This window comes from Neovison vison, chromosome 1 (assembly GCF_020171115.1).
Source record: "Neovison vison isolate M4711 chromosome 1, ASM_NN_V1, whole genome shotgun sequence".
Lineage (NCBI taxonomy): Eukaryota > Metazoa > Chordata > Mammalia > Carnivora > Mustelidae > Neogale > Neogale vison.
The window spans coordinates 163,026,716-163,046,291 of NC_058091.1; the positions used below are offsets into that span (position 1 = coordinate 163,026,716).

Genomic DNA, 19,576 nt, shown 5'->3' on the forward strand with positions numbered 1-19,576 from the left:
TGCAGGCTGCACCCTGCATCCTGGTGCACAGAAACAGGATGAAAGGGGGAAACAGAGGAAACAAAGTGCTGCCAGGAGGCAGAGAAAGGATTCCCAGTTTTGGAGCTCATAAACCCCAACAAAGGAGCAGACGCCGAGCTTTCCTACCAGCAAGGGGGGAGAGGTTAAGCGTCCATGTCGGGCCAAAGAAGACAAGGAAACTTCCCCGAAACAAAGGGAGTTTCGGCAGCTGCTTGGGAATATTCCTTACAGTCTCTGTCTCGAGTTAGACTAACCCCAGTTGGCTCCAGTTACGGCCATTAACATGGGAAGTGAGTGAGGGAGAAGCCCCCACATCTATTAGGAGAAACAGAGAGACAATCAGAGTCTCTTTTGCTAAGGATAGCCCAGAAAACTGGGTTTACTAACTGACTCATTTGGACAAACACATTCCGCAAAAGCCCCTTAGTTCAGGGTCCTTTGGCAGAGCAATCAAGGCCTAGGTATGAGCAATGAACGTATCCTAGGTCCATTTGCCTGTTTCCTGCAGAGGAGATCTAACTGATAGATCCCACTGAGGCCAAGCAGTGTTACAGGAGCTCAGTCCTTTCCTAAGTTTTGCAATCCAAATTATTTCCAGTGGGTTAATAGGAGCCCCAAGGTAGAGTCTTTGGGAACTAAACTGTGGCCATGCTCCCAGAAATGTAAAGAAGGTCCATTACCAAATCCCCCCTGACTCCTGGGTGTCATCCCACGCAGGATATGTCAGAGGTTCCTGTGTGTCAAAAGCGACCAGAAGCATCCCTCAAGATATCCCTATTGATCACCATCCTGCCTTCCCCGGGAAGGCATCCCTGCCATAATAGGCCCTGGAGGGGTGCCGGCGTCCCTCCACTTCCCCATCGCATCCTAGGCTACAGATGGGTGCCTGGTGAATGGACTAGGAAACTGTGCTATGCCATGCCATTGTCTGTCCTGAAGACTGCATACTGTTTTGCCATTTCAACCCATGGAAATACTAGAAAAGTTTGGCAAAGGGGAAATTACCCAATTTCATAGCTATAAATAGTCTGTAGGAGACATTGACAAGAAACAGTAAAGACTGAAATCCATCATGGTCTATGCGACATTCCAACACATGTGGTCCTTGCATCCAACTTCCCTAGGAAACCATCCCCGGTTGCGTTTTAATTCAATCGGGTACTGGTTTCAGCCGGCTCCCAGTGGAGGTCTCTCGGCCAGAAGTGGCTAGACCAGGGATGTGGAGGGGATCACATTAGATCAATCAGGAGGAAACCTCACACGGGAGTCTTAAGATTGGTAGCCGTCCTGGTGACTTAGGTGGCTGTCCCGTGCCCAAGAGAGACAACTCTATATAAGAACAGGAATAAAGAAAGGATATTAAGTTTCTGGGTCTATTGCCATTCCGGCCAGGGTACTAACTTACAGCCAAGAAACAGATGCTCTCCTCCCCGTAGAGTAGCCACGGGCTAGAGGATTGCAGCCTGAGCCACTGACATGCAAGTGTTCCAATAAGACCTCACTCCTTGAAAAGCCCTGAAATCAGAGTAAAGGAAAAGGAGAGAAAGTACTCACCAATTTTGCACCGAAGCTCAGAATCCAAATGTAAAGACTCACAGCCCCACGTTCAGGCGCCATATGATGAAGTTCTAGAACCTAGGTGAGGTTCAGTGGGCTGAGGTCCGGAGCCGATGACAAAGAACGAATTCTTGTGACATCTTTGGTGCAAAATGGTAGTTTATTAAAGCACGGGAACAGGACCCGTGGGCCGGAAGAGCTGCTTCCCCGGGTTGTGAGGGTAGGCATGATATATACCTTGAGGTTGGGGGAAGGTGAGGGGAAGGGAGGTTCAGAAGGGCTACTGGGGTAAAGAAGACTACCAGGATATTGAAGGTCTGGTTACTATCAAGCCAAGGCCACTTTTGCTCTAATGAGGCATTAACATAAAGACAATTGGGAGTCTCCTGGTGGAATGTGACATTCCCGCAATCAAGCATGCTTGTTAATGAGATTTAGGTTTAGAAGAAATGTAACTATATTTACTTTTCCTTCTACCTCCGCCTCCTTCAGTTTTTTATGGAGGGGAGGGTGACCTTAGGGCTTGAAGAATTGAGTTAGGTGTCTTTGGAAATTGGGCTATTGATAAGGTAACTTCTTTGTTGTAAATCTCAAGGACATTTGCAAACCAAGAGAGACTCCTGCCTTGCAGGACTGTGATCTCTGCAAGTTAACTATTTGTTTTCCTTCTAGGATAGTCAGGGGTGCCTGAGGAATGTGACAGGTATTACTGAGGGGAGCGGGTGGAGAGGGGGTGCAGGGGCCAGCCCCTGCTCAGTCCTCAGCCAGCCTCCTGCTCCCTCATCAACAATATATGTATATTTTATTAACTAGGTGTTGAAAATATTAAACATTTAAGAAATGAGATAGAGGGCACCTGGGTGGCTCAGTCACTAAGCAGCTGCCTTTGGCTCAGGTCATGATCCCAAGGGCCTGGAATGAAGGCCCACATTCCTGCTCAGCAGGAAGCCTGCTTCTCCCTGCCCTGCTCCCCCTACTAGTGTTCTCTGTGCATGTGTGTGTGTGTGTGTGTGTCTCTCTCTCTACCAAATAAATAAATAAATAAATAAATCTTTAAAAAGGAAATGAGATAGGAAAGGTTCGACTTCATTGGAATAACATTTGCCTGCTACAAGTTGATTTTTTTTTAAAGCAGAACAGTCTCATTTTCTGTTATTTTATTTCCCAAACCACACTGGAATGGAATGAAACCATTAAAATCCTTACTTGTGCTTTTTCCTATTATGTCCCTACAAATATGTAGTTTAATTTAAATATGAAGGAATGAGTGTCACTAACCCAAACTGATTGTTATTCTGATTTCAGAGCACTTCCAACATCTGCCCAAATTCCATTTCCGATGTTAACCTTCAACCTTAATAAGGAGAGGAAGCCCTAAAGGCAGAGCCCCAGGACTGCCCACAGAAGGGGATTATTTGAAACAAAACTGGTATTTCAACTTTGGTGTCAGCCCAAGTCCTACACTCTAATAAGATCTGAGAGGAGCATCTTGATCTTCCAGGAAGGAGAGGAGTATCCTGATATCAGAACCAAGAATGGGCATATCGCCTATCCTACCCAGCACACATGGAGTTTGGATCTGGAAATGGACTCCCTTAAAATGATCTGCACATAAGGATTCTTTATAGAGATTTTTCAACTACCCTTGGGGACATGGTACCCTACACCCACAGGTGTAGACAAATATTTTACAAGCTATGCTGGGAATGAGATGGGGAGAGAAATATGGAGGTTGTTATAGGAAGATAGAAGGTAAAAGGAAGTCTTTGTTTTGGGTTTTTTCCTTTTGTTTTTATAAAAAAGGTCATTTGTCTTCTGACTGGAAGGATCCATTGGAACGAGAACTTGATATTGACCCTGGGAGTAGAGTCCTGGAGAGGGCTGGAGAGAAAAAATCCCAGGCACAAGGAAGAACAAACCCCAGCTGGGGATGTCTGCTCTTCTCAATAAACCTGCTCTGTCTTCAACTCTTTCTGTGTTTCTTGTACATTTCTCCAATTACCATGTAAATTCCATGATGCCAGGGACTTTTCTGTGTCATTCGCCACAGATTTACAAACACTCAGGGCAGTGTGTAGCACACAGTAGGTACTGACTAAATATTTGTTGAGTAAATGTCTAAAAACAAATTAAAAATGGATACAAATGTAGGTATAGATTTGATTGGATGGTGGTAAGAAAAGGGAATTCCTGCACAAGGGGCTTTTATTTTCTTGAAGTGTGACACTAGTGATGAAGTTTTGGAACACAGGTGAGGTTCAGTGGGGTGAGGTCCAGAGCCGTTGACCAAGAAAGGATTCTTGAGACGTCTTAGGTGCAAATGGTGGTTTTATTAAAACACAGGGCCAGGACCCAGGGGCAGAAAGAGGTGCTCAGACAGAGGCGTGGTTGACTGGGAGCTGAGGAAAGTGAGGACAAAGGGGGTGTCCAGAAGGACTGTCATATGCTAAAGAAGAATTTCAGGATAAGGGAGACCTGGTTATTGTCAAGTCAAGGCTGTTTTTGCCTCTAATGAGGGAAAGCATGAAGACAGTTGGGAGTTTCCTGGAGATATGTTACATTCCTCCTATCACACATCCTTGTCAGTGGGCTTCGGGCTTAGAAGAAATTCAGTTTTATTACACTTCCCTCGCCCTTAGCCTCCCTCAATTTTATGGAGGGGAGGGTGATGTTAGGGCTTCCAGAAACTGAGGTATGGGTCTCTGGAAGTCAGGTTATTGATGAGAAAGCTTCTTCCTTCCTTGTAAGTCGCTAGGACATTTGTAGATGGAGGGAGACTCCTGTCCGGCAGGACTGGGATCTCTATCAGTTAAGCATTGTTTTTCCTTTAGGGCAGCCGGGAGTGCATGAGGAATGTTACACATATGGCATGGGGAGAGGGTGTAGGGCACCAGCTTCTGCTTTGTCCTCAGCTTGTCTCCTGCTCCCTCATCCCTAGGACAGGAGCTGGGAGTGAGGTGACATAGTTCAGAAGAGGTGGTGGTAGGGATTGTTGAGGCAAGTCTTGAAGGTGTGAAACGGTCATCCATTAGAGGGAAAGCAAACTCACTGGAGAGACAAGGGAGTTTGAAGCCAGGGTTGAGTATCCACTGGAGAATTGTGGTCAAGTGTTTTAAAGTACATCAGGTTGGCTCAGCTGTATGATTGCTTCCTGGTTTCTGGTGCATGCCACTGGCATTGGTGGAATCATTTCTAAAGAAACAAAACAAAGGAGGATAAGCCGTTCTTTCAGAAACGATGATGAATCAAGTTTTGAACATGCTGGGTTTTGAGGCACAGGTGGGACATCACAGTGAAATAGCACGAGTAGGTAGTCAGTTACAGGGGCCTGGTGGGTAGGAAAGAAACAGATGGTCGTGTATCAGTGGGAGAGATGTTGGCTAGGGAATGGGAGCTGAAACCAAGGGCACAGTTGATATCACTACAAGAGAGAGTAGCTTGGAAGAGAAAGGTTAACTGAACCCCCGGGGAAACCCTGATGGGAAAGTCACATGCATTTCTCAGGCATGCCAATGTTGACAAAGATTATTGTAACTCCTGGGGGCCAGAAGGCATGTCTTCGAGCTTCATTCATTCTCTGCCTCTGGCATGGTGTGGGCCACATTGAAGGTAATTCTAAAATTCGTTCCGATTTGATTTCATTGCACTTTTCATTTACCAGAATCTTGTCATGGTTTGCTAGTGTATCATTTTCTCGAAAAGATTAAATAAGGACCATTTTACAAATATGAGATGAACGCCTGAAGGGATTTTGTTTAATTCATTCATTAGCTTGGGAACCACTAAGATGTTACCACCACTTCAAGCAAGAATCTCAAGGCAGACACATATACAATCAGTAATACTTCAACGAATTTGCTTTGATAGATGCAAATAGATATGCAAAGAGAATGCAAATGGTTGCAAAACTGCCTTCTACCAAAGGAAAGGGGGTCAACTGTACTTCCAGTGGACAAAATTCATTTACATATCGCTAGACAAGATCATCTGCATCCACATCAATTATGTACAATCTATAGAGTTGCAAAATAGCTCAAAGACAAGAAAGGCACAGAATATCCCATAGAATTGGTGAGCCCAGAAGGGTACATGAGACAACACCTGTTTTCCCTTGGAAGACACTATAATCTTTTAGGTTCATTTCAATGTCTTTCATGATTTTGCCTATGCTTTAAAAAAAAAAAAAAGTTACCCTTATCATTCTTATTAGTTTGAAAAAAACTAATAAAATACTAGTCTGTTATAAAATACACATGGAAGAATGTTCTGGCACTATCATACCCAATTTGGGGTACTAACTGATTAGGAAGATGAGGCAGAATTTGGGAGCCCCTAGGATGAGTTGTTTCTGGTTGGAATGGGAAATATTTAAGAATCAAACTAAATGATCTCAAATCCACTCTGGAATGAATCCACACTTTCCGCTGTATAAGGAAAATACAGAAGATGTTGAAATGGACCTGTTGGGTCACTTGAGCTTTCCTGGTCGAGTGGAGACTTCTACCATGATGCTTGTCCTCCTGTCCCACCCGCCCCATACCTCCTCTCCTGGCACCAAAGGGCCACCAGACTTAAGGCTCAGTCTTCAGTTCCAAATGGAAACCCTCTGTTCCCACAGTAGTGGACAGGATGACTCTGGTTGCTGGTGGAAGCGTCAGCTGCTTTAGTCCAACAGTTCAAGAGAGGATCAGAAGAGTATAAGGACTATATTGGAAAACAATGCTCACACGAATTTCCAGAACACAGTATTTCTCTTTGCAATTTTTGAGTGTTCTGTAGCCAACCTGCCAAAAAAATGTCGAAACTATAAATAGAGAAGAGTGGGAAGGAGAAATGAGGACCTGTCACAGTGCCAGTGAAAATAGGGAACTGAGAATTTTCCAGAGATTCAGAGTCAAAGGGGGTTAATATTTACTTAGAAAAGAAGTCATGGGCACAAGCTCTAGGATGAAATAAAGGCAAGAGAGGCAAGTTAAGGAATACAGAGAGATAGAGACTTGAAGATAAAAAAAAAAGTCAACTTAAAGTCTCATTCCTCATTAAGGAAAGTACAGATCAGAGAAGAGGGGGAGAGACTGGGATATAGTTGATCGCTGATTGTGTCTGGCTCTGATTCGAAGCTTTGTATCCACTTTTTAATTTCATCTTCCAGCCTGTTTCCTGGATTCCAGCTTCTATTTCCTATGAAATAGGTACCATCACCAAAGACAAGAATCAAACATGTAACAGTAGGCAAATCTTCAACAGCGTGGACAACTAACTAACCAAAAGATGGCCCGGGGACCCACGCAGAGTCAAGTGTTACACTCTCAGTGCCTGGATCCCGAGGCCATGGTAGGGATCTTGGGAAGGGTTCAGGGTAGGGAGACACACAGCAGGTTCTGGCCAGAGGCTAGTCACCAAACTTTGTGTGGCTGAAGGGGTGTGTACCAGCTGAATGTCAGCTCCCAGATGAAACTGAGGGCAATGTCCTTTGGGAAGGTTTCCGCTGACTCTCTGCCTTTCCTTCGTCCTCCCCAGGGTGTTCCATTAGCATCTGGGGTCTGGGGTCCTGCCTGTTGCTCCTGGCTTTGGTGGAGCCACGCCACTGCCACAGCCAGGGTTCCAAGTGGCAGTGCACTGTATGGGGTCTTGACTGTTCCCTCCTGACTCTTGGAAGGAGAACAGGCAGCAGGGATTTTCATTCTTTGTTGGCACCTACTCTCTTCAGCATCCCCAAGATCAGTACCCCAGGCTGCACAAGCTCAGGTTCATGACTTTACCAAAGACTGGAAATCATTTCAGAAAGGAAAGACAATGAAGGTAAAAAACAGTTCGACTACTTGCTCATCTGGACTTCTAGGGCAGGTGGGGTTCCCAGAAAACTTTGTTCCATCGGTCTGGCACCCTTGCCCCCCTCTCGGTGCCTTGGTGATGAGTGTGGACCTTGCTGTTTGCACTACATGAATTTGCCCTTGTCGCTTATTAGCACTGTGGCCCTGGGCTAAAAGTCATGCCTCTCAGAGCCAGTCGGAATAGCTTATTAGACCTATTGATTCTGGCACTGTGGGCCTGTGCGGAAATCTCTCTTCTTCATCCCTCCTCCCTCTCAGTCTTCTCCTCCTCCTCCTCTTCTTTCTCCTCCTTCTTTGATGTGTAAACCAAGGTATCTGGGGAGCAGGGAATGATGTGATGTTTGGGATTTACTTTAAAATATATTCCAGAACTCCCCCCTCCCAAAAAAACAAAAATACAGGCACTTCGGGGGGCTGAAGGAGGAGGAGGGCCTATGAAACAGTTGGGGAAGTAGAGTGATAAGTACTCGGAAGGGCCGGGATCCTTCTGCTCTACACACTTTGGTGTATGTTTGAGAATTTTCATAATAAGAGTAAACAAACAAAGACCAAATAACGAGGCTTTCATTCCCTATATCCAAATGACCACAACAGGGCATAGAATGCACTTTCATAGTTGCTCCCCTGGCAATTTATTCTGATTCTCCAGATAAGATTACCATTCTCATCCTACCTCTCATAGTCTCTGGGTATTGACTGGGAACGTTTTCCTCCACAAGGCCTTGCCAGGCCCACTGCTAGGGAATGTATTGTTTCAGATTCTGTACTCACTTTTTTTAAAAAAGTGACCAGTTTCCCGTTTTGAGTGACTCGAATGCAAGACTCACTGTAAGCCGTTGTCTTGCTGTGTCCCATCCCTTTCTAAGGACTGCTCGTGCTATCTCTGGGAGATCACAGCATTGGGAGGGGCAGCCCAGGCATGGGCCATTACAGCAAAGCTGCAGCGTGAAGGGCACGCGTGAGATCTGTGGTTTGAGCTGTCAGAGTCTCACGGAGAAAAAAAAGAAATGGATCATCATTTGACCATGGCATTCCCATTAAAGGGGAGGACAGTGGGAGAAAGAGCAAGGGAAGAGGAAAGAAAAATCTCAAAATAAATGTGGGGTGGATGGCAGGAGGAGGAGGGGGTCTCGGAAATTGGGGGCAGGTGTGGCGATCGAACCAACGCTAGCCACAAACACACGGTTCCGCCCATTCTAGAGCGAACTGGACATAAACATGCTCAGCACATCTACTTGTCGGTTGTGTTTTGAGGGCCGGTAGCGAGGTGATTCTTTAAGAGCTCTGAGGACCCAAACTTGTGGTCCCGCCGCAGCTGAGCCGAAGTGGAGCCGGGAGCTGCCCAGACGACCAGAGGCTGCCAGCTGACCACCTTCCTCCCTACAGATCGCTGGAGCCAAGCTCGGCGGCGGGGGAGAAGCCACGCTCGCCGTTGGGCGCCGGGGCTGAGGGCGGAAGCCGGGCTCCCACAGAGGCCTCCGCGCCCAGATGGCTGCAGCGGTGGCGCACAGGGACCGGAGGCCTGACACGGGGACGTGCCCCCCACTCTGGACAACCGGCCACAGAAGTATGGGGCCAGCATCCCGCCACGGCTATGCTTCCCGCGGGACAATGTCGGGAGAAGGTCCTGGAAGAGGCTCGCAGGCCTATCTTCCGAGGGAAACGGCGAGGTGGGGAAGGAGCGCCCCTGACCCTCCCCAGCCTCCCCTCTCCCGCTCACCCGGCATCACCAGCGGCGGGGCTGCCCCGCAGAAACGTACGCGAGGCTGTGGTGTCACCTTCCGCCGCACGGGGGCAGCATCACCTGCTGGCTCGGCGGAGGCGGTCCGAACGCCTCTCTTGGTGGAGGCAGGCGGAGGCGGGCCCGCGGCATCCTCTTTCATTGGCCGCGGCACCGGCGCTGCCATGTTGGCGGAAGCGGTGCCTTCTGTTCCGTGGAAACAGCGTGGCTGCACCCGCAGCGTCGGGGAGCGCAGCCTCCTACCTTTCCTCCTCGCTGGAGTGTTGGTGCTGAGAGGCGGCGGCCGGCGGGATGGAGAGAAGGAGGATGAACCTGCCCAAGGGGCCGGACACTTTCTGCTTCGACAGGGACGAGTTCATGAAGGTGCGCGCCGGGGCTCTGCTCCCCGGAGCCGGCCAGGTGTGGCCTGCCTTCCTTGGCCCTCCGGGGCCTCTCCTCGGGCTTCTCCTGTGGGCTTCCTGGGCCGTGCCCGCCCCGGACGGGTCCTCGGCGGGGACCTCGCTGCACTTCGCAGTGAGTCTCTTGGCCTTGGGTTGGCTAGGTGCAGCCTAGAGAAAGCACTCCTGTGAAATCGTGCACATTGAATGAAAAGGCCTGAAAGTTCAGGGCAAGTGGTTTTGAGCTAAACGTAAAAGCCCCGGACCCGTAGGACCCGCCTCTGGTACTGTGCGGCACAGTCAGACTGCCGCTCCCCCGGCCTGACAGAAGCCTCCCAGTGCCTTGTGCCTAGAAGCTCAGCGACTGTGCGTTGAACACATCTCTGAATGCACGTACTTACCAGGAATCGGGTCAAAAAGGCACTTAACCTAACGTTTATGCCTGACTTTCGTCTAAAGCTCCAGGAATGAGAAATCTGAAAGACTGTACTGTGCTTACTGATTCTGGTCCAGTACTACAAAGCATACCAAGCTCCTTTTCTAACGTTGCCCTACTTCTCTTGGTGAGGTCAGCCTGAAGCTGGCAGCAGATTACTGTAGGACATAAACTTACATAATAGAAATTTAAACTGAAAAGACTTTACTGACAGGAAAGGTTCATCAGACATAGCCGTGAAAATGCCCCAAGGTTTGAATCAGAGCCAGGAGGAGCTTTATCTGTTTTTTGTATCCCTCTGGGTCTGTACTTAAACTATCAAAACGTATATGTTTAATTTCTAAGGATTGGGATTTAGTAGCTGGTTTCAGTGTTAAAAAGTTTTGGCTCTGTAGGTACCTAAAATTCTGAAAAGTGTTTGAATTTCTTACTTTTTTATGGCTTCAAGTCTTGTTATGTTTTTTTCTTTTTTTTTCTTTTTTGGGTTAACCAGCTAGTTCCTTATTGATACTTGCATTCAGATCACATCTCCCAAACTCTGGCTTTAAAAGTGCTTATGTCTGGATCCTCTGCGGTGTGGCCATATCATTTTTAATATGTAGGGATGTCTAGACGAAGGTATATTGTACTCTTGTTCTTGTACGGTGATGTTAAGCCACTGTAATAAGAGGTGTAAATTGAATGGAGTGTCTGAAGGAGAGCACAGAGTGAATTCTTTGATCCAGAAACCTTTTGTTAACGAAGGACACAATGTGAGGAGAGAGGTCATTGGAAGAAGAAAAGGCACACACACAGACTTAAAGAATCTCAAAGCACGGAAGTCTCTTTAGCTTGTCTGTCTTTGGACTTCGTCAGGCTTCCTTTGGGCCTAACACTAGCATATTCTCACACTTCCTAGCCCCGCCATCTTTCTCACTCTGAGCTGACAGAATGCCTTTGGTCAAAGCAGCTTCGGAAAATAGTAATCTCAAAATAGCAGTTCTAAAGTAGGACTTATAGGTAGGAGGAGAGCAAACTGGGAAAGTGGCTAGAATGCCAGCAATTCCATATTCTTTCAAGGCTCTGAAACTTCTGAATGTAATGTACAATTTGTAGTGTTAATGAACATGACCCCTTCATACATAGAAGGAAAATACATGGAGCAGCTGTTCTGTGTAAAGTGGTATGGATCTTCTAGGTGGGAGCGAGAGATAAAGGTTATTTGCAATTCGTGTTTCCGTCAGAGAGATGTTTTGTAAGTTACAGTTCCGAGGCAGAAATGAGTGGAGAGCTTGCTGTCGGGGTTGTATTTCTACATAGGTGTCTTGTTTGGCACATTTTGGAATGAGACTGGGATGGTAGAAAGGGAGATGGGGTGGGGCTGCGGGTTGCACCTTGGACACTGCATACATTGAGGGGTCCACGTTGATGCAGTCTTCACGGTAGAGCTGCAGTCAGGTTTACAGCAAGAAGTTGCATGGTCATATCTGTTGAGTTGGAGCTGACTGGTGGCAGGAGACTACTTAAAAAGTCATGTTTATGAGATCTAATGAGAAATAGAAGGGGAAAGGTATGCAAAAGAGGTAGGTGATCAAAGTGCAGGAATGGCAGATGGGGAAGGGTCACCTGGGGCAGAGGCACTGGCAACATCATACTTTGTTGGCTTAGAAATATGAAAATCCTTTGGGTTGACAGCCAACTAATAGATGAGCAGGACATAAGGTATTGGTAGTAGTGGGAGAAAGTGGCATAACAGATAAATTAGACCATTTACATGGGTGTGCTATTGACATCACACGTAGCCTTCCTCTTCCATCTCAACATATGACTTCCATCTCCAGTCGTACAGAAAAATTAGCAGCCATCCCACGGGACCTCCTCCATCCTGCTGATCACGATCCCATTCTTGTATTTGTCCCCTTCTCCTCCTCGCCTGGTACGGGGAGGGGCTCTCCTTCCTCCTCGGGTTCAGTATTCACTCTGGCTCGGAGTCCATGCCCTCCTGCCCTTCCAGGAGCCTGCGAGGATCCTCTCCCCTGCACTCCTTCCCATCACGCACTCCTGTTTGATCCTCTCCCACTTGACTGCCCCACCTCTAGGTATTGCCCTGTCACTGTCGCGCATCGCAGCCAGTGCTCAGGGGTTGACTTGACTTTCTTACCTTCCACCCTTCAGGCCCTGTCGTTCCACTAAAGAGTTCTTACCAAAACTGTAAGTCAGCACACCTGACCTTTCTCTGTCTCCTTACTTGACATCGCAGTAGACCAAATGCTCTGCATTGCTTCCTGTCTTTCTTCTACCTCTCTGATGTGTCTCTTGTGCAAAGTCATGCTCCTGGTAGCCACTGAATGCTGATTATGGGCTCAGCCCCGTGTTCCTTTCTTTCCCTAGATGACCTTTCGTGCAGCTTCATGACCACCTATCGGCAGGTAAGGCAGATTCCTGTCTCTGTCCCACACTCCTCCTGAGCACCAATTCTGTGTATCGGACTTGGTGACCTTCTCGGAAGTCTCTGTGGCCCCTCAGACTCTTCAGGTTCAAGACGGAATTCGTGAGTACCTCCTCTACTGAAAACCATCTTTCTTATTCTATTGCCTCTCTCAGTAAACACTTCATCGGTTTAGCTGGGAGTCGGGAAACCAGAAGTCAACTCCTACTCTGTCACCTTTCCAAAATCTAGTCTGTCACACCAAGTCCTGTGGATTTCGCTCCCTAAACCTCTTGAGTCCATATACTTCTCTCGATCTCTTCTCGTACCTTTGCAGTGCGCCCTCGCCATCACACCATAGAAGCTTCTCACCCAGTCTTCTTGTGCCTTCCTTGTCTTTCTGGCCCCTGGTCTACACTGCAGGCAGCCACTCTTGTCAGAATGCGGATGTGATCTTGTATGTGATCTTGGATGTGATCTTGTATGTACCAGGTGACTGGTCAGTCCACCAGCTCTTGAAAAACCATTTTCCCACACACTCGAACGTATTTCAAAGAGAATCAGTCCCCCATGGGGTAGTTTTCCTTGGTAGACAAGTTTGTTTCTGCGCTGAGCCAGTCTGCCTCCTAAGAACTTCTCTGCGTCAGTTCTTCTCTGTAACCTGTGGCTTCGTTGGCACCCCGGGTAGGGATATGATGACCTTTTCCATGAGAAGTGAAGGCAGGAGCCCTCTGGACGGTGAATGTATGTACCCTCATGTTCCATAGGTAAAAGAACCGTGTGTGTTTGCGGGGGGGGGGGTAAGTCCTTGAGGCTCCTCCCTGTTCTAATTGGGTGAACTGGGAATTTTGAGACAGGAAGCAGGTCCTGTGTGTCCTTGTTCACAGGGAGCATGCATTCTGATGGACAAAATGGAAAAGGGGAAGAACGAGCATCTGCTCAGATCTGTTTGTACTGTGCTGGCTGATTAGCTGTGACCTGCAGATGTGGGTCCCATCCTCGGCTCTGCTCTCTGCCTGCTTATGTCTGACTTGGGGCAAATCACTCACCTCCGGCCTTCTGTTTGCTTGTTAGTATAATGAGGTGGTGCTTATCTATGTGATCTTTGCGGGCTCCTCTGAAAAGACTCTAGTCCATCCTGGCTTGCAGATAAGGAAACTGAGGCCTGCTAGTTGGGGCCAATCACAGGCCAGATCTCCTGACCCCCACGCATCAGTCCTTGGAAATCCTACTGTAATATGTTCCTTTCCAGAGGCCACAGGTGGGGAACTGAGGGAAGTGGGACAATCAGAACATTAAGAATAGCGCAGAAGATGGCACAATGTCTGCACGCCTTGGCGCCTGCATTTCACCAATAGGGCCACCTTTTACCTTAGAAAAAGTTCCCACAGGGCTGGTGATCTGGATGCCTGGCCTGGAACTTAGCTACGGTAAATGGGACCAGAGGGAAGTGATGGCTGTTTGAGGTGGACTTTGTTGACGGCGGCTGGAGATAGCAGCTGACAGAGGAGGAAGAGGGAAGAGTGACAGACGGCAGATAGCTGCAGGCCTGCAGGTCAGCCACTGTTGCCCAGGGTCCCCCATCCCCAAGAGCCGTCTTCGTGTCACAGGAGCTGAGTGCTTATCCTGTGGGTTCTTAGTTCGATGTCACGTCTTGATGACAAGATTCCATTCTCTTCCGCATCAGTTTGAGACAGACCTCATAATAAAATTCTAATTAGCCAAATATGGAATGTAAGCCTGGAACTCATTTTATAGAGAAGTTTTCTTATGTGAACTACTTTCCCTAATGATAGAGGAGATGTGACGATGTAACATCAGATAAAGTTTATCTGATTGGCACTTGGTAAGAAGGGTTCCTGGCAAAAAAGAAGTGGGTTTTTGTTGTTGTTGTCCACCCTTTTGATCTTTCCTTTCCTTTCCATTCCTTTTTTTTTTTTTTTGTCTTTTGTGAGCAGTCATCTGATTTATAAAAAGATGCAACAAAAAGCAACATGGTACAAGATAATCAGTTTTAAAACATAAAAAATAAGTGTCTTTAGCCATAGCTCAGAACAGAGGAACTGGGTAAGGAGAATTGCTTGTATGAACTGGCAACAGGAAAAGTTGGTAAAGGAGGGCTGAGGAACTCTGTTAAGAAATAGGAGTGAGGGGCTCCGTCATCATCTGGCATTCGCTCAGTGTCGTCTGTATGGTTAGAAATGTCCATGATGGGAACTCCAGCAATCTTCTGGGTCTGGGTCAGCTGATGCCACAGTGTAACACTCTGAATTACTTCCGTACTGAGCAGTCATCTGTGTAGTTTGTCTTGTGTGTACGTGGTAATCGTTTGAATCTTGGCTCTTTGGCAATCCTTAGAGCCTCTTGATACTTTCACCCTGGTTTCTCAGTTTCAGCCAGTACACAGTCAGTTGTACAACTGATACACTTGGCACACAGCCCGTCCATCATTGACTGTACCCGGTCAAGTTTGGCCTAAATAGAAAAGTTGATAAAGTCGGTACCAACCAGGATAGTAAGGCGGCCCAGCTGTGTGTTTATATTGGAAAAAGCAGGAGGGATGTTGGGGGACTTCTCTTTCCTTGAGTGCACGGGATCCTTCTTTTCTTTCTTTTTAGGTTTTAATCTGTCCTTCTCTCAGAGAAGGATCTCAGAGCTAAGCATTCGCTTCCCCGTCACATACTTTCTTGCTTTCTCTTGCTTCCCCATGTTCACACCATGCCCATTTTTCCTTGCTTTTGATTTTCTAGTTCACTCTTTGTAGTACCATAAAACTTATTTAAATAAAATGTTGGCCTACTCAGTTATTGATTATTAGTAAGTTCTTTGTTCAAAATTTGAGAGCAAGAATATTATGTAAATATATCTTTTTGTAATTTAACTAGTCTTACAACATTTAGCATCAAATTTCTTTAAACATTTAAACAAATTAATCACAAACTGGGGCTTGGGCTTTTTCTTTTTCTTTTTTTTTTTTTTTTTAAGTAATCTCTATACCCAACATGGGACTTGAACTCACAACCCTGAGATCAAGACCTGCACGCTCCAGTGACTGAACCTGCCAGGTGCCCTTTGGGCTTTTGTTTTTAAGTTCCTCAGGTGAGGGGGTGCCTTCCTTAGTGGCTCAGAGAGTTAAGCTTCTGCCTTCGGCTCTGGTTATGGTCTCAGGGTCCTAGGATCGAGCCCTGCATGGGACACTCTGCTCAGCATGGAGCATGATTCCCTCCCCCTCTGCCTACTTGTGATCTCTCTCTCTCTGTGTCAAATAAATAAAATCTTAAAAAAAAAAGTTTCTTAAGTGATTCTAATGTGTGACCAGTGTTGAGAACTCTAGCACTGGATAAGTCTTTTAAATAGCTCAAGAAATTAAGTTCGAAAAGCGAATTAAAAGCCTACATAGATTATGATTGGTGTTAAATTGAGGGGAAAACAGAGATAAAGAGAAGAAATCAGCTGGAACAGAGTGTAATTAGCAACTCAAATATTTGTTAGATGGATAAATACATTTACGGAATGTAGGGGTTTTTTTTGTCTCTTCATAAATATGTCAAATGCGTATATAAATTCAACAAAGGAGTTTGATATAAAATTGATTAAAATGTTAGAACAGAAGTTCCATAGAATTTCGGTGTTACTGTTTCATTTTGCTTTTAAGATGATCTCTCTGTAGATGGTGGGAAGATCTTGTTAGCATATGTTTTTAATTTCTCAAGCTTGGATAATTTAGTCACCGAACAAAGATTTAGAATGAGTTTTGGGAGACACACGTCCTAGATTATGTCCCCACCTAGCTGGGTCAGAGATTTGAGAGCAGAGGCTGGAGGGAAGAGCTCCAAGGACATTTTTGTACACATGCTGATACCTTGGGCGGGAACACTCTTCCCACACTTCCTGTGGCTAGCTCCTTTGTGTCATTTGGATCTCAACTCATTGTTCTATATTTCCTGGTTCATCCAAGTTAAAATACATCCCATTTGTCAGTCAGACCTTTACGGTGTCCTGTTTTCTTTTTAGCTGTGATCACTATTCATTAATCACTATTTGATCACTGTTCATTAATATAATGTTTATTTGTTTACATATTTATTTTCTCATTTCTGCATTAGAATATCTGCTCCTTAATAGCAGAGACCTTGTCTTGTCTTTTCATGACTGTGTCCCCAGGTCTTAGAGCAGAGCTGGAGTTGCATGATAAATATTTGAGGAATATTTATGGGATATACAGGGACATTTATTCATCTCTGTTGTCCGTTGTTTTCAAGAATGGTTGGAAACACACACATACGTGAGCGCACACAAACTTTCTATGTCTTTCAACCCCTATGTAGTGTGCAGATTAGTGCTTAACTATTTTGGTTTTTGTCTGGATGAAATGGGACATGTTTCAGGGCAGAGCTCATAAATTTCATATGCCCTCTTAGTACTTCTCATCATTACAGAGTGATGGTTCTGGGGGATTCTGCTTCTCGTGGAGATAGTACATAGTGATTTTATAAGTCCATGTATCTGGAAAGGAGTGTTTTACTTCTTGGCAGCTTAGAGAACTTCAATCTTTCCAAATTCCATGTAATTTTCATAGCATTAAAGCTACTAATTTCGGATTATTGGTAAGTTTTAAATGATTAATTCCCAGGTTACTTTGAATTAGTCTTTGTTTGCCATCCCTGATTGCAGCTAGTTAGTAAAGTAGCTAAACTTTTAAACTCTACTTGGTTTTAATTTTGAGTGATGTCACTGCTTCTCTCATGGTTAATGGTTCTTAATTACCTGCAGCTTGTCTGGTTTGCTCACTTATTTTCCTGTGTTCCAGCACCTCTTGTGATCGCCCAACTTCTGGCCTTTTGGGGGATTTGTACTTTAACTGGGTTCAGATAGGAAATACCCCTGAGTACAAAAAGAAGCTATTTTTCTTCTAACTTCACTATCTCCTATTATTAATGTATTACATTGTTGTGGTACACGTGTTACAACTGATGAACCAGCATTGATACAGTATTAATTAAAGTCCATGGTTTATATTAGGGTTCACTCCTCTTTCTATAGTTCTGTGGGTTTTGACAAATGTATAATGTTATTTACCTACTGTTGGTATCTTACAGCCTAGTTTCATTGCCTTGAAAACCCCTGTACCTCATCTATTTGTTTCTTCTCCTCTGTCTGCACCCTCCTCCCTCACCCCTCAGCCTGGGATCTTTTTACTGTCTAGAGTTTTACCTTTTCAGAGGCACCTGGCTGGCTTAGCTGCTAGGGCATCTGACTCTTGATCTCGGGGTTGTGAGTTCTAGCCACCGCATTGGGCATAGAGATGACGTAAAAAATAAATAAAAATAAAAATGTTGGTTAATTTTTACCTTTTCCAGAATGCCATAGAGTTGGAATCATATAGTATTTAGCCTTTGAGACTGGTCTTTCACTTAGCAATACGCATTTAAGGTTCTTCGAAGTCTTGTGGCTTAATAATTCATCTTTTAATTGCCGAATAATCCATTGTGTGGGTGTGGCACAGTGTACCTGTTCACCTACTGAAGGAGATTTGGATTGCTTCCAAGTTTTGGCACTTCAGAGAATAAAGCTGCTGTAAACATCCTGTAAACATTTTTGTGGACACTAGTTTTAAGCTCTTTTGGGTAAATACGAAGGAGCACAATTACTGGTCTTATAGTGAGAGTGTGGTTAGTTCTATGAGAAACTGCCAAGCTGTCTCACACAGTGTCTCCCATTTTGCATTCTGACCAAACAGTGAATGAGAGTTCGGTTGTCCCACATCCTTGCTAGCATTTGGTATTACTAGTGCTTTGGATTTTTTATATTCTACGTGATATGTAATAGTACCTTGTTTAAATTTGCAATTTCCTAATGACATACAAAGTTGAGCATCTTTTCAGATCCCTTTTTTTTTTTTCTATTTTAAAGATTCTATTTATTTATTAACAGCACAAGCACACGGAGAGGTAGCAGCAGGCAGCGGGAGAGGGAAAAGCAGGCTCCTTGCTGAGCCGGGGGCCTAGTGTGGGGTTCAGTCCCAGGACCTGAGCTAAAGGCAGATGCTTAACTGACTGGGTTTCCCAGCCACCGCTCTTTTCACATTTTAAAATTAGGTTTGATTTCTTACTGCTACTAAGGCATCTTTATATTATATTTCTTATTTTAAGTCCTTTACCATGGATGTGTTTTGCAGATATTTTCTCTACTCTGTGACTGGTCTTTTCATTCTCTTAACAGTGTCTTTTACAGAGAAGTTTAATTTTAACAAAGTCCCTCTCATCAATTTTTTCTTTCGTAGATCATGCTTTTGGTTTTATATCTGAAAAGTCATTGCCAAATCCAAGGATCCCTACATTTCTTCTTATGTCATCTTTAAGAAGTTTTGCGTTTTACGTTTAGGTTTTGTGAAAGGTGTGAAAGTTTGTTTTTATTCTTTTCATTTGTTTGTTTTTTCTTATCAATGTCCCATTGTTCGGTTCCTTTTGTTGAAGACTGTCCTTGCCATTGAGTTGCCTTTTCCTGTGTGTGTGGATGTTTTTCTGGGCTCTCCACTCTGTTCCAAGCACCTGTCTCTTTTGCCAGGCACCTTCTGTCTTAATCACTATAGCTTTAATAGTAAGTCTTGAGATTGGGTTGTGGCAATCCTCAATTTCCTTTTTTCCCACTCTTTAATATTTTGTTGACTACTCTGGGACTCTTGGTTTTCCAGTTTTCCATCCAAATTTTAGAGTCAACATGTTGGTATCCACAGAATAACTTCCTGGCATTTTGATTGGGATTGCATTGAGTATGTCGATCAGTTTGGGAAGAACTGACCTCTTAACAGGATTAAATGTTCTTACCCAAGATTATGGACTTTCTTTCCACTTCACATCTTACCTTGCTTGTTATCTTTCATCAGAATTTTATACTTTTTCTCACATGGATCTTGTGCATATTTTGTTAGATTTGCACCTAAGTATTAATTTTTTTGGTCTGCTAATGTAAATGGTCTTGTGTTTTTAACTTCAAATTCCACTTGCATGTTGCTGGTATATACGAAAGCAATTGACTTTTTTAAATTTTTTAATTTAAATTCAATCTCCTTAACATATAGTGTACTTTTAGTTTCATGGTTAGAATTTCGTGATTCATTAGTTGCATACAACACCCAGAGCGCATCCCAACAAGTGCCCTCCTTAATACCCCTCACCCAGTTACCGCAACTTTCCCCTCTCC

General features: G+C 45.1%; 1 protein-coding gene, 1 long non-coding RNA gene and 1 pseudogene across 4 annotated transcripts in view; 1 reads left to right on the top strand and 2 right to left on the bottom strand.

The window, feature by feature from the left end:
* Positions 1-3,888: 3,888 nt before the first annotated feature.
* Positions 3,889-9,289, bottom strand: LOC122915240. The gene is made up of 2 exons (XR_006386030.1): positions 9,173-9,289; positions 3,889-4,770 (listed from the first exon to the last, which is right to left on the bottom strand). It is a non-coding gene; the product is annotated as an uncharacterized LOC122915240 (long non-coding RNA).
* Positions 9,290-9,336: 47 nt separating this feature from the next.
* LOC122915227 (conserved oligomeric Golgi complex subunit 2-like) overlaps positions 9,337-19,576 on the top strand; it is a 32,009-nt gene continuing 21,769 nt past the window's right edge. For all 3 annotated transcript variants that reach the window (XM_044261912.1, XM_044261921.1, XM_044261903.1), the window contains exon 1: positions 9,337-9,516. Coding sequence is in view for 2 of the 3 variants with exons in the window: in XM_044261921.1 (XP_044117856.1) it covers positions 9,445-9,516 (72 nt within the window). In the remaining variant the exon portion in view is untranslated. The remainder of the gene's footprint in view (positions 9,517-19,576) is intronic.
* LOC122915221 lies at positions 14,403-15,332 on the bottom strand (annotated as a pseudogene).